This window comes from Crinia signifera, chromosome 8 (assembly GCF_055691185.1).
Source record: "Crinia signifera chromosome 8, ASM5569118v1, whole genome shotgun sequence".
NCBI lineage: Eukaryota > Metazoa > Chordata > Amphibia > Anura > Myobatrachidae > Crinia > Crinia signifera.
The window spans coordinates 33,582,624-33,598,497 of NC_139224.1; the positions used below are offsets into that span (position 1 = coordinate 33,582,624).

The 15,874-nt window shown below is 45.0% G+C and overlaps 1 protein-coding gene across 1 annotated transcript; it reads right to left on the reverse strand.

The window, feature by feature from the left end:
- Window positions 1-1,069: 1,069 nt before the first annotated feature.
- On the reverse strand, window positions 1,070-15,655 carry LOC146025916 (uncharacterized). Its single transcript, XM_083156113.1, has 4 exons — window positions 15,299-15,655; window positions 11,551-11,990; window positions 8,647-9,254; window positions 1,070-5,023 (listed from the first exon to the last, which is right to left on the reverse strand). The coding sequence occupies exons 2-4, from the start codon at window positions 11,978-11,980 to the stop codon at window positions 4,190-4,192; spliced, it is 1,872 nt and encodes a 623-aa protein (XP_083012239.1). The 5' UTR covers window positions 11,981-11,990; window positions 15,299-15,655; the 3' UTR covers window positions 1,070-4,189.
- Between the last annotated feature and the right edge of the window lie 219 nt (window positions 15,656-15,874).

A 15,874-nucleotide genomic window follows, 5' to 3' on the forward strand; every position in this document is an offset into this window, starting at 1 on the left:
CACACCTGAAAATGGTAGAGAAAAAAACAACAACACACCAGCAAGGAATAGGCTGGATGGATAGTAGTAGTACATAGGGGGAGTGACCCTAGATTGCACACCCTGAACACAATGTGAGGTGCTACCTTCTGAGACTCATAGTGCAGCAAGCAGGAGGAGAAGAGGGCAGGTGCACACTTTACATACAAATCCTTAACCTATTAATAATATTGCTATCTTGCATTTCAGAGGTTCTTTGCATAATGATGGCCAAAAAGAAAATGTGGGTTAAAGGGATCTTTTCCTCCCTCCCTGTTTGTCAAACTGCCCTAGTGGACAGTGAAAGAAGGAGGGATCAATCTATTTATCTTTGTGGCTATCTATATCTCTCTACCTATCTCTATTTAACTGTTAACAAAGAAATCACAACGTACAATAAATAGAAGAGTCCCTAGCAAGACAAACTATTTGTGAAGTACAAATGTATTCCTAAAACTTAGTATCATTAATTACCTGACTTAGGTCTCCTGTTGGTGTGCTTCATCTTTAATCGTTGACTTGAGTACAATTCTTGAAATTGTACTTCATAGTTGCCTACCCTCCCACATCCTGCAGGAGGCTTCCGTTTCAGCCATAAATCTCCTGCTATCCGGACATTATTCTCCTAATCTCCGAGATTCTTTACATTCTCTCAGGGGTGCCACTAAGGAGTTTCATTGCAAGGACAGCGATTTGCAGTAGCTGCTCAAAAGTTCCTGCTGACCAGAGCCGCTATCACTGGGTACTGTGAGCACAGCTGTCCCATGCCCGGCCACTCTGACAGAGAGAGAAGGGCCCAGGCTGCTTCCCCCGCAGTCGACTGACTGCCTCTGCTGAAACCCACTGCTCACGGAGCGCTTCTAGAAGGAGTGCAGGCTTCTCCTATACCTCCAGACGCTGGCAGCCATTAAAAATGCATTGCCACCTGGTGAACCAATCAGAGCTTGCGTACCTGCAGCTGCTCTGAATGGCTGCCGGGTCACGAGCTCTGATTGGTTCACTAGTTGGCACCATATTTTAAATGGCCACCAGCGTCCAGAGGTGTAGGAGAAGCCTGTGCTACAAGCCCTCTGAGAGAAGTGGGCTTTAGTGGGGGCAGCGGAAGCCTCAGCTCTGCTCCCCCGAGTGACCAGCACAGCAGCAGAGCTCGGGTGCCTGCACCAAAAGGGCATTATAGGTGTGGCACTACAGGGCCCATTGAAAGGTGGCTGTCTTGATATTTTTTTTGGGGGGGGGGGGGCTGTCTATTTTGTCCATCCTGGGCCCCACAATGTCTAGTGACAGCCCTGCTGCTGATGACTTGTGGGAACCCCAGACAGGAGAAGAGACATGGCAGCACATTTCAAACAGGGTCTCTTTGTATGTGCTGGTTTGCACTCATCTATCGCATGCTGCTGCTGGTAGTGAGTGGCTTAGGGTAAGAATTTTTGTTATTTTTCTTTAAACACATTTAATTAGTGGCTCGTGTCCATAATGATTTGAAAGGGGAAGAATATAACCTGTGGCAAATGCTGGGGAGCCACCAAGCCCACAGTGTGGCGAGCGCAATCGGAGTACAGGGGATCGGGATTCCGATGTCTGTATATTGACTATACGAATTGGAGCCGCGTACTACACCCATGCCGGGCAATGCGGTAGCACCCTGCCCAAAGTTTGTCAAGTGAAGCAAGCTCTCAAGGGTATACGTTTCCACAAATTTGTCTCAGATATGGTGACAAACAACAAAGTGTCAACTTTTTTCATGTTGATTTTTGTACCTGTCAACCGTTTCTACTGTCTACCTTTTCCATATCGACCTTTTGAACCTGTCGCCCTTTTCTATTTTCTACCTATTCCGTGTCCACCTTTTGACCATGATGACTTTTTTCCATGTCAAGCCTAATGACTGTCTATCTTTTTCATTTAAATCTATTGAATTACGCCTGTGTGGTGCCCATGTGTGTCCATCGTCTGGTAATCCAGCTCTGGAGCCATGGCATACTTAGCTTCTCTCACGGAACTTGCAGGAGACTCCCGGTTTTTTAGGTACTGTAGTCCCCTGCAACCCCAGAAGCGTGGGTCCGTCTCCTGCATCCCACCCGCTTCCTAGGGATGGCAGGATATGTAGATAAAAGTGAGGAATTGGGGTCCTCGTGGAGGGGGGAGAGCTAATATGAAGCAAATCACTATAATTTTACCCTCCTTAGGGACCCACAATTCACAGGATTTACTGTCAAGGGGGTGGGGCCGCGAACGGACATTTGAGCACATTCAAAATATTCTACAAAATGCGGACAGTGGATTCGTATTGCCATGACTTGGCCACCTATGGAAAAATACCTTAATATCGATGAAGGATTTGCGTGATCTGAAGTACATTATTTGTTTATGTTATATGTATTACTTTAGCGCAGCCATTTCTTTCTGTATTAGTCAGGGGAGTCTGGGCAATGTGAGTTCGGCTCACTTTATGTTCTACCGAGTACCACATGTGACCTAGTGATAGGTATAAAAACTTGCAATTTGCACTTTACCTTCACACCTTGGAAAAGGTCTATTTACAAGGCCGAAACGCATTGGTTATATTATTGTTGAGACTTGCCTTGTCCATGTGGGCTTTTTTTCCTCTCTTTCCCTATACGGATATGGGAATTGGCAAATGTTCTCCAATATTGTAGTGTTTTAATTGATTTTTACTATTTTTATCCTCTTTTTCTGATGCAATTTATTCCTTTGTTTATGTGAATAAATTCTGCTTTATATGAATTCTCCTGTGCCGCGAGCCCTCTATCCATTTAAATTCTGGTGGACAACGAAACATACCTTGATACACACATAGGACTTTGTCCCAAAATGAGTCATCTGTCTAAAGGCTTCTTAGATTGGTGATGGTGGTGCCGGCTGTTGGATTGTGAATACAGACTGTGACTACCTGGTTGTAACATCGTCTGTCGAAAAAAACCCCAATATACATATAGGGCATTCCCTTAAGGTCAGTTCTTTTCCCACGGTTCACGTAAAGGAATGGTGTCCGATCTGTTTAGTGAGGTCTATTGATGTGGAAGACAATCACTGGTTAAAAGAAACCTAGATGTGAACATAGAGCTCTGACTTAAGGTCAGTCTTATTATTCTGGTTCATCGACCAGACATAAAAGTGACTGATCACAACTGTAGAAAGTGAAAATCACCTTTATATCTCTTTAATTGTAATTTGGAACAATTACATTAATATTGATAGTGTACCATTATGTGCATTGTGGAAAGATTGCGCTGTTGGGTTATTAATCATTTGTTGGTGTTATATATGTGAGGAATTAGTAACTCATTGAATTTACCCAGAGCAGCAACCTCAGGGGGGTGGTCAGATTCCTATTAATTTTATTTCTTCCTAAAAGCGAGCCACCGAGCCCGCAGCGTGGGCTACACAAGTACCTAAATGGTTTCCAGGAGCACATGACACAATACAATGACAGAAGATCACCAGGCACTGCAAGGTAGATGCTAAGCACAAGAGTGCTCCTCGTGTGGCTCAAACGCCTGCTGCTGTGAAACCAGGATAGGATAGTGAGACCGTTAAGACAAATGACGAGGGTCAGCCACACTTGCCAGGGGATGAGCGCTTTAAGAATGCTAAAGTGACTGGTTGAAGTTTTTGCGTTTCCGCCTTCCATTGCCCAATCCTTAGTAGTTGCTAAATCCAAGGGGGCTAAAGGACCTTTCACGCCCAGGGGGAGGAGCAAGTCTGGGGGTCTTGCAGTGTCACTATCCACACAACCACTGGTTGCCTTTAGTAAAGGTCCGTTTCAGTCCCTTCTTCCGATCTTGCTCCCCCTCTGTCCTGCCCGATCACTTGACAGATCCATTAGCCCACTTGGATTTAGACGGAACCGTCCATCCTTATTCCTGTTACATTGTACTGGTAGCTGCACAGAGATGCCACTTGCTAATGACTGATTTATTACTGGCGGCTGATAATGCTACTCATTCCCTACCAGAAATTACATCTGTTACACTGCTATCTATATAGCTGTATATCAAGTGATCCTTTAACCTTTAAGATTGTAAGCTCTTCTGGACAGGTCCATTTTTACTTTGTTTCAGTCCATTGTATGTCATTTATTTGGTTTATGATCCCAAAAGCATAACCTAAATTCATACAGTCTTAGTGTTCTCTGCAATGTTAGCGAGATTCAGAGAGTAACATACTTTGGACATGAAGGTAAGGGTACAGAGTCGGCTAAACTACAGTCAAGTTTTTCATTATCCATTCCCCACAAACTGGATGCAGTAACATAAATATGTCGGTCTTCATCAACGTTCTCATACACACCATCCCACTTGTCCGGATCAGTTTCCTGCTTTCTGCCGCCATCTGTTCCATCTTCATCATGGTAACGCTGGAACTGAAAGTTATTGGAGCGCCTAGTATACAGAGTGAAGCAAACAGCGGCCAACAGCACCACCGCAGCCACCGAGGACCCAATAATCACAAAGGGGGAGCTGCTGGCCTTGGGTGGAGAATTGACATGATAGGTCTGCTCTGGAAAGCCATCTGTTTGACCATTTGCACACTGCCTGGGTTTTGGCGTTTGGCATTTTGCAATGCCTGTATTTTGGGGCACAATGCAGACGGTGTAGATGGTACCAGGATGTAGATGGTAAAGTTGGGCGTGCATTGGTTCCCCTAAAATGTGCAGCGTTTCCTTGTGTTCACCTGCAGAGTAAACGATCTCAAAGGATTGATATATTCTGGAGACAGACCATGACACCAGGAGTGACTCCTCACCGATGGGTTTCAGCAGAATGTTATGAATGTAATCTGCGAGACACGGATCCTCATCCACTGTATTTATCACTATAGTAGAAACCAATGTTGCTGGTGTGAATATTTTGTATGGTGTTGCAAGTGCTCTGGTGGTAACTGCCATGGAGGGGGGTGAGGTCACCAGTTTGCCTTCAGTTTGGTTTCCTGGAGTAGCCGTTGTGGAATCTTCAGTTAAAGATTTACAGTTGAGGTGTAATATCTGGTAAAGACAATAAGAACAGCAAGATCAACTTTTTTATCGAATCAAAAAATTCTTCCATAGTGTAGAAGTCTAAAAAATAAGTCATAAAATGTTCACAATACCAACCCAGCACCAGTACCTTCCCCATACGTCACACATGTTCAGTTTTTTTTCTATTCTACAATACAATTACCAACTATCTGAAGCTGTGTACAAACAGCTGAGATATTGGGGTTCAGACCTGTTGGCACTGGCTGTGAATTCGCAAGACGGCCGATTATCGAAAGACTGTGCCTTGCAGCAACGAAATCCTGCTACTTTCTCTATTTGCAAGCTGTTCGTAAGGTGATTGACAGGAAGTAGGCGTCTGGGGGTGGAAACCGTCCGTTCAGTGGGAGTGTTAGAAAAAACTGCAGGCATGCCAAAAAAAATGCTGGGAGTGGCAGGGAAAATTCAAGTGTCCCCAGGGGCGGATTGGCCCACCGGGAAACCGGGTAATATCCCGGTGGGCCGGTACATAAGTGACCAAAACAGGCCGCCAGCCTCCATGGCTGGGCCGCGGACCGCTGGACTACAGCGTTTAGCGGCCGCGGCCGCAGCATCACATGCCACAACAAATATGGCCGTGGCTGTCTGCGGCATTGTGAGATTTAAAGATGGCCGCGGGAGGGCTTCTGCGCATGCGCAGCTCCACGCAGCTCCTCCCGCGGCTCTTATGCAGAGGACGAGGTGGCCAGAAATTCGATCGCGGGTGCGCGGGTGACGTCACCGCGCACCCGGCCACTGAGTACACTTCAAAGACTCAGCGCCTAGAATTGTGAGTGGCTGCAGCGTGGGTGGGCCGGCTGAGACAGTTGACTGACAGACTGAGTGAGCGGCTGCTCTGAAGAGGGGGAAGGCGGAAGCAGCATAAAGTGTAAGGGACTGTCATCTTTTTCTTTGGGATTGGGATTTGGCCTCTGTTTAAAAAAAAAAAGAATTATATATCTGGGTTTAATATATATGTATATGTACTGCATGTGGGAGGGGGGTTCATTTTGCTGTTATTATGCGGAGGGGGTGTGTGTGATGGGGTCTCTTCACACGTGTAAGTGCTTATAAGTTGCTGCATGTGATGAAGTTTTGTGCCCCTCTTATGTGTGTGTATATATATTTTTTTTAAAGGGGCACAAAACTCCATCACAGGCAGCAACTATAGGTGCCCATACACGCACCGATCCCGGCGGTGCGATGCTATACGATGAGATGCCTGTTCCGCGGCACCTCATCGCACAGTACAAAAAGTATGTGCTACACATACTTTTTGTACTGTCTTTTTATCGCATTGCATTGCATGCACTAGGCATGCGATGCGATGGATGCTAGTTTAGCCCAGAACGCACGCCGGGATCGGTGCGTGTATGGGCACCTTTACACTTGTGAAGAGACACCCCCCCCCCCCCCCCCCGCATAACAGCATATAGACCCCCCTGGATTCTGTTCTTCTCTCGACCCTCAGAAGCAGGGCATCATGGTGTGTGGCATATGTATAATGGGCATCTCGGTGTGTGGCATATGTATAATGGCATCAAGGTGTGCTGCATATGTATAATGGCATCAGGGTGTGCGGATGGGTATAATGAGCATCACGGTGTTTGGCATATGTACAATGGCATCACGGTGTGCGGCATATGTATAATGGAGCATCACTGTGTGCGGCATATGTATAATGGCATCACGGTGTGCGGCATATGTATAATGGAGCATCACGGTGTGCGGCATATGTATAATGGGCATCAGGGTGTGTGGCATATGTATAATGGGCATCAGGGTGTGGGGCATATGTATAATGGGCATCACGGTGTGCGGCATATGTATAATGGGCATCAGGGTGTGCGGCATATGTATAATGGCATCAGGGTGTGTGGCATATGTGTAATGGCATCACGGTGTGTGGCATATGTATAATGGAGCATCACGGTGTGTGGCATATGTATAATGGAGCATCACGGTGTGTGGCATATGTATAATGGCATAAAGGTGTGTGGCATATGTGTAATGCCATCACGGTGTGTGGCATATGTATAATGGAGCATCACGGTGTGTGGCATATGTATAATGGCATCAGGGTGTGCGGCATATGTAAAATGGCATAAAGGTATGTGGCATATGTGTAATGGAGCATCAGGGTTTGTGGTATATGTATAATGGCATCACAGTGTGAGGTATATGTATAATGGGCCTTGGTGAAATAGGCCACGCCCCATACTGAAAGGCCACACCACAAAAAAAAATTGGCGCGCAACAGCCACGCCGCTTCCCCCCCATTGGGGCTGCTTCGAGATATTTCCCGGGCTGGTTTTACTTCCCAATCCGCCCCTGAGTGTCCATGAGCATTTTAGGGGAATGTGGGGTAGATTTATTAAGCTCAGTGAAGTGATAAAGTATCTGGTTTTTATCACCGGCCAATCAGCTCCTACCTGTCATTTTTCAAACCAAGCCTGTAACTTCACAGTTAGGAGATGATTGGCCGGTGATAAAAACCAGACACTTTATCACTTCACCAAGCTTAATAAATCTGCCCTTGTGTGTGACATCAGCTCCAGGCTTGTTTTCATTGCAGCTGCTGAGTCTCTGGCTACTCTGTGCCTGAGATGACTACAGTTGATGGTGAGCCGGTAGTGAAGGGTTTTGATGTCTTCGCTAGCCATACACATTCATTTGAAAGGCAGGATCATACTACAGCAGGGCGGTGTCTACCTGATAGCTGGCGCTGCCTATTTGCCATAGTGCGGACAGTGCTGAATTAGTCCGGTAGAGAGGATTTAAGAACACATTCACTAAACTGCAGCGTAGTTGATGCATGCGAAAACAGCCAAAATCATGGAATATCTGATATTGACCCCCCTATATTCATGGGGCGAAACCATGTTGCACTGTGCAGAGAGATTTATATTTGGGTAGGGTGTATACAAACTGAAATATAAATAGCAGCACAAGATTAGAACAATATATAAAAAATGGGTTCACTATCGGCCTGATTCGGACCTGTACACAAATAAAACATTGGGTTCAAAAGCCCTATACCGCGGGTAGTGTCGGGGGGGATTTGCCTGGGGCGCTGACGGGGCTTGCACCGGCCCTGCATTGATTGCTACTACCGCTTAACATCCACCTATTCTCCATTAATGGGATTGATACATAGGGCCTGATTCAGACCTGTTCACTAGGTTGTGTGTAATCGCAGCCTAGCGACTAGGTAAATGCCGACCACCTCCCCCCAGCGCTTGAACACATCCCCTTTGCATACGGCCGAAAGGAGGAGAAATCATTTGATGGTCGCCGACCATCGAATGATTTCTTCAGCCTTCGTTCTGAAATGTCCATACTTACTGTTCAGATGCACGCAGATCTCCGAATTAGGGGCGGCGCTGACACCACGTCCCATTAGCTGCATGCCTCGAGCAGGCATCGCAACACCTGCATTCTCAGGGGAACGCCCAGTGTTTTTAAGGGGAAGCCCATAAAATGTTGGGTGTTCCCCTGCTCCAGCTCCCCCCCCCCCCCTCCATTCTCACCCCTCACAGTGCAAAAGCCTAGACGAGTGTCATGTCTGACATTTATTCTAGAGGTAATCTTTGCTGAACAACACAAAGCCTTACATTTATTGTCGTTAGACTTCTGCCCTCAAGGGCCGTGGGACTCTGGCACAGCACTTGCTGCTCTGGGTTATTATTCTTCTCTCCCAACAATAATCGGACGTAGAGGGCAATGATGGAGCAGTCACATCTCCAAGGGTTTCCCGTCAGATAAATCTTTGTGCTGCTCTTAATTCGAAACACAGAAATAGACGTCAAGCTGTTGTTCCTCAAGTCAAGCACTTCAAGCATGCGGACTCTACTGAAGGCTAAGGATGAAGCTTTTTCCAGTCCCATGTTGTCCAGATACAATTCTTTGACAGACTTCAGGGTTCTACTAAAGGATATAGATGTCAACTTTCTGATTTTGTTCCCACTCAGTCGTAGCTTCTGAAGGTTACTTGTGATACGAATGGCGGAAGAAATCCTGGTCAGGTTGTTCATCTCCAAATTCAGATTGCGCATGTATGGCACATCATCAAAGGCCTTCAGAGATATGTTAGAGATTGCATTGAACCCTAAATCAAGCCAACGTAGCTGGGTCAGGCCTTTCAAGGAACCGTCAGTCAGTTCAGTCAATGAGTTGAAATTCAAATACAGTGCAGTGAGTTTATTCAGAGCTGAGAATATACCTGGAAGAAAGAATCAGCAAATAATTCATTATTGATTGGAAATATATTAGTAGCTAATTTGTATCAATTTTTTTCAGGATTTCAAGTATAATACTCTTTCCACCCTCTACCTGATTATCTGGATTTGTGGCATTTATCATTCTCTCCCCACCTCTGTCTGACATACTCTCTCCACCCGTCTGACAATCTGGATATCTGGCATTATTATATTCTCACACTGATTTACATCTATGGGGCATCTACTATTTGAAACTGCTCAAATCCTCATTACATTACAAATACAGTATAGATAGCAAAATGACAGCAAATAGGTGAAATTTATCATTCAAAATGTGTGATGCACACAGGGCGAGAAGAAGACCTAACGTATTCATAGAGAGCATAACATCCAGCAAAATATTCTATACAGATTGGATTAATCCTTTGAGTACCAACGCTGCTGTGAGAGATGTGCAAAATATCTGCTATCAATGCCAGCCTCCCTAACAGCAAGGCGCTTTTTTTGGGCACAATATGCAACTAAACTTCAATAAATTGACTCATTTGCCAGCAATCACTAAATTGAGCAGGGGCGGAGTGGGATGGAAAACCAGCCCTGGAAATTGATGGATGAGGCGGGTTCAGTTGAGGGGGTGGGGCCTTATAGGGCCTGATTCTGAGTTGGACGCAGTTGCAGCCTTCTTTACACTTCCACAAGCCCTATGCCAGGTACAGATAATTCCAGTATGGCATCTTAACGTTTCTGTACCCAACTTCTATACGCAGCAAGCCCATACTGCGTTACCTCTGCATCTGGTTAGCCAACCCCATGAAACCGCCTTGGGAATCCCAACACATCTTAATCCGTACTGTAACTCTATACAAAGCGGGCAGCAGCTTTCTATTCTGGCTGCTGCAGTGCTGCTCCCGGCTAGCAGGACCAGGCATTGCATGCTAGCCGGAGCGCTGAACAGCTTTCGGGCTACTGCTAGTGGCCGCAGAACAGCTGTCCTGCTAGTCAGCCGTCCAAACTCTCGGGCTGGACCGACAAAAACTGGCCCTAAATCCCAGTGGGCCAATCCACCCCTGGTTTTGAGGCAGTGATGCTAACCACTAAAAAAGATTGCAAGCTTGCGAGCAGGGCCCTCATACCTTTGACTGTCTGTAAATACCCCGTTTGTTGTATTGTTGTCTCCTATTGTAAAGCGCAACGGAATATGCTGTGATATATAAGAAACTGTGGTACTTGTTTCCTAGCACGGCTCAAGCGATGGAAATTGTATCCATCGGGTCCCAAAAAATTGCGTCGATTGCATCGCATGCAACCAAATCGCATGTGATCGACGCGATTTTTACATTGGAACCAATGTAAAAATGGTCCCTGAGGTCCCGATTTTACAATGGCCCCAATGTTAAATGCCCCCCAGACATCAATTTTCATTGTTTCCCCACCCTGATGGGTGAAATGCCCCCCATTGTTAACGCCACCCCACGATGAACGCCAACCCGAAGCGTGGCAAGCACAGCGAGCCTGCGAGGGGCAGCGGTACGCGTCCTCCGACCTTTTCATACCCCCACTATTCACGTCGGCGTGGAGTTGATTTTATATAGTGTGGCGAGCGCAGCAAGCCACCGAGCCCAAAGCGTGGCGAGTGCAGCGAGCCCCGTGAGGGGACGCACATTACTTCACAGGTATTACGTCGAGGAATACAATGCATTCAATGTTAAATAGCGTTGGTCACGTCAGTCGCATCGATGGACGCAATTTTTTTAATTGTCGGGGAAAAGGCTAAAAATAGCCCTAAAATCGTGTTGGTCGCGTCTATCGCATACCTTAAGTTAAGGTATGCGATCACCCACGACGGGCGCCGTGCTAGGAAACAAGTACTAAAACTGTTAATAACTAAACAATAAATAAACAAATGATGCCATCTGCACTGCTCTAATTAATCTATTCCTTTTCCTTTATTATATTTCAAAACCATCTGTATAATTGTATGTTACATCTCAGAATGCAGAAGAAAACAATACTGAGACTATCTAGCATGCCCCTGGGGGTGATTCTATGTATATCTCAGTCCTCAGCGTTTGGTCAGGCAGCGTTAAGGCGCTCACTAAGCAGCGAACGACTGCTGCTTTGCGAGTGGTACTGAATCAGGCCCCTAATGTTACCAGCTGTGTATTGTTGGCAAAGCAGAAAAGAAATACAATTGCATTTTTTATAATTATTTCACTGCAAAACAAGCAGAACAATCCGGAGATGTTGTATATACAATAGAGAATTAAACAGTAAGATATCATTATATTTCTATAGTACCTGGAGGCAGATAGTCGATGTTGTTTTTCTCCAGATGTAAATAGAGCAGGTTGCTCAGATTACTAAATGTACCCTCTCCAAACCTGTGTAGCTCATTGCTGTCCAAGTACAAGTGTTCTATACCCGTGACTTCTTGGAATGCACCAACCTGGATGTCTCTGATGTTACAGTTGCTCAGATAGAGGGCTCTGAGCTCTGGAAGATTCTGCAAAAAACTCGACTGGAGCAGCGAGAGGTTGTTGTCTTGCAAGTGAAGCTCTGTTGTGGTGTTGGGTATCTCAGAGGGTATGAATGTGAGGTTGGCATTGGGGCAGAGAACGTGTTGCTGAATAGGAAGGCAAGTACATCTTTCAGGACACAGGGCAGATGGCTGCGAAATAACCCAGGTCTTCATCAATATTGCCATAAGCAGCAAATATGAGCATCCCATAGTGACCAATCTGTGAAGATAATCCATGAAGCCACTTACAATCAGGTTAAGAAGTTTTACATTGTCATAGTGATTTTTTTGCTGGAAACATCATTTGTCAAGACATTGGGGGTTATTCTGATTGATACGCAGCGCTGCATGTCATCCCCCCCCCATTCACCGTCCATCGAATAATGTGGAAGGTGCACGCATATCTAAATCTCTCAGGTCACTTGGGAACTGGGCGAGCAGCTGACATGATCCGGTGATGTCAGCTGCCTGCCCCCCACACCCACATCACAGTGTGATTGCCATGGGAACGCCCAGCGTTTTCATGGTAATGACCATGAAGTATACAGCGGCACTCTAAGGCTTGAAGTAAGTGTAAAACCGTGTGGTTTAATAGGTCAACAGTTTCGGGGAGAACCTAATATGGACAACCATATTGTCGACCTATTAAACCACATGGTTTTACACTTACTGCAAGCCTCAGAGTGCAGCTGTTTCTACTAATGCTACAAGTTTCAGGCCTATGGCCTGCTCAGAAGGCACCTCAGTTAGTTAGGGGGGGGGGGGGGTGTCTGAGTGCCGGGATCAATGATTTGGTATATATGTCTCTCTGCCATCTTGGATGTCTTCTCGCCAACTCAAACTCAATATTTCCAAAAACGGAATTACTTATATTCCCGCCAACTAAGAACAGTTACCATCCTGATATCTCCATCGCTGTTGACAACTCGACAATCTACCCTACCCCACAAGCTCGTTGCTTAGGGGTCATCCCCGGACTGAACTGTCCTTTCTTCCCCACATTCAATCTGTCTCCAAATCATGTTACATGCATCTAAAAAACATATCCAAAATACGACCCTATCTCACACAAGACACTACTAAATCTCTGCACTCATTATATCCCGCATTGATTATTGCAATAGTCTCCTTCCCAAGAACAGACTCTCACCACTGCAATCCATTTTAAATGCTGCTGCTAGGCTGATCTTCCTTGCAAGATGCTCATCGTCTGCTGATCCGCTCTGCCAGTCCCTCCATTGGTTGCCTGTATCTTACCGTATTCAATATAAAACACTTCTACTTGCTTATAAAGCTATTAACCATACTGCACCAGCATATATCTCTTTACTTATCACAAAATATCTCCCATCTCGACCACTCCGCTCTGCACGAGATCTGCGTCTCTCTTCTGCATGGATCACTAGCTCCCATTCACTATTACAGGACTTTCATCGTGCTGCTCCCATCCTATGGAATGCCCTTCCATACACAATAAGACTCTCCACTAGCCTCAAAACTTTCAAGTGTTCCCTGAAAACTCACCTCTTCAGGCAAGCCTATCATATTTAAGTTCTACACGCATAACCCTCTGATGCACTTATGTATTATATAGCTTACCTTCTGGACTTGTAACTTGGTGGGACTGCTGTGCTATTACTGGTGCCTGTTCTTGTGTTTCCCTCCGATATCCCTATAGCTAGGGTTACCAACTCATCCCTTTAATCTGGGACACATATTAATTACACAGGTTCTGTGGCAGTTTAAAACCAGGTGAAATGGAGTGTTGAGGTGTGGCAGTTTAAAACCAGGTGAAAAGCCAGCCACAGAACCTGTGTAATTAATATGTGTCCCAAATTAATATGTGTCCCAAATTAAAGGGATGAGTTGGTAACCCTAGCTATAGCAGTGGTCAGGGAACTCGGTCCTCATTACCCCACGCAGTGCATGTTTTGCAGGTCTCCTCACAGAATCACAAGTGAAATAATTAACTCCACCTGCGGACCATATAAAATGTGTCTGTGAGTAATTAGTACACCTGTGCACCTGCTGGGTTACCAGCAAAACATGCACTGTGTGGGGTAATGAGGACCGAGTTCCCTGACCACTGCCCTATAGATTGTAATATTTTGGGCTCTATACACCCAGGGCAGCCCCGGAAATAAAAAAATGATTAGGCCACACCAAAAACATTTAGGGGGTGAAAACACACTTTAAAGTAGAGGGGGGAGTGTTATTTTTGCCTCCCCCCCAAGCAGCAGCACATACCTACAGCATGTGCTGTGCTGACACCAGGCTCAGCATGAGGTCTCACACTGTCAGTGAGATTCTCATGCTGAGCCTGCTGTCAGCACAGCACAATGCTATACGTGTGTGCTGCTGCTGCTGCTGCTGCCCGGGAGAGATGGAGGGAGAAGGGGGGTTTCGGACCAGAACCCCCGCCGGGCCCCTCCAGCAAGCCTGGGCCCGGGTAATTAGTATCTGCTCCCCCTCCCTCTCGGCAGCCCTGTATACACCACCACAATGGATTTGAAATTAACCAAACATGTGCTTTAACTGCAGACTTTCAGCTTTAATTTGAGGGTATTTACATCCAAATCAGGTGAACGGTGTAGGAATTACAACGGTTTCTGTGTCTCCCACTTTAAAGGGAGCAAAGGTAATGGGACAATCAACTCAAAAGCTATTTAAATATATATATTTTTTATTATTATATATTATATTATAACATCCACTACACACTCCTCTCAGTAAAATGTGATGTAACACAATTCAGACTAAATTCTTTATTGGGCAAATCAGGGAAATTGGTATAGTAATAACACTACTTGCACCACTAGTTACACCTATGCTGTTCTGATAGAATCGTCTCCTTTTAGAGTCAAATTTTGAGACTATTAATTGTAGCCCCATGAAATAATTGGTAGTGCTAATATATAACAGGGGATATTACTATACAATTTGCCAAATACATTGATATACTGACAAATACAGTGAAGAATTCTGACTTTTAAATGTGATTATTTGTAAATATGAAGCCAATTCCGCAACTGTTATTGTATTACATTATTGATAATACTTAATAATGCATTACTCATAATCATTAGTACTTGCGTGATTTTACTCCGGGTTCTCCGATCTCCTCCCACAATTGAAAATTATACTGGTAGGTTAATTGGCTCCCAACAAACTAACCCTAGAATGTCTGTGTGTGTGTGTACATGTGGTAGGGAATATAGAGTGTAAGCTCCACTGGGGCAGGGACTGATGTGAATGTTCAACTATTCTCTGTAAAGTGCTGTGGATTATGTGTGCGCTATATAAGAAACTTAATAAATAAATAAATAACTCCATTAAAAGTTTCCAATATCTTCTTTAAATATTTTCCCTTTTCTTAAATATTGCTTAGGTGTATATGCAACATATATTGTAGTAATGAACACTAAATAGCTGTGAGGCTTTCCTTTAATCCATATCAAATACAAATATATGGATAATGTACTGTATGGATGATTATAATAGAAAATAACTTATTTAGGTGGTCCTTACCTGTTCTCTGCAAACCTTTCTGATGGGGAATCTGCAGGCGGTCTGAGGGAGAATCTAGTCCCAGCTGGGTTTAGGATGGATGGTACGGGGTCATTATCTACCTCTGTTTTCCTACCACATGTTAGGAGAGGAAGAGAAAGGGATGTGGACGACTTACATTTCCTGCCATTGTCACAAGTTCTGTGCAGTGAGTGAAAGCGTCAGGAAACGTATTCGGAAACACATGTTCCTGTCTAGTTGCTGTGTGTGAGGAATTTTGTGTATTTTGCAGGTCCAGTTGAAAGAACACAAAGCATCATTTACAGAATGTGTACATATAAATCATAGTATCTCCCTGTCACTCCACCCCCAGCAATCTCTGAGTCAGAAGGGATGGACTTCGCATTGAGATGTTTCATAACCAACAATGATTTTGTTTTGATGGTAGTACTTTCAACATTCGATGGCAGCTTTTTTATGTTTGTCGCCATCGAATGGTAAACATTTGATGGTGATTCGATGGCTTGCTGCAGACCTTGGCCTAAATTGAATGAAAACAACATTGTGAGCTGTAAAGTGGTCAAAATTGTCTGGAAA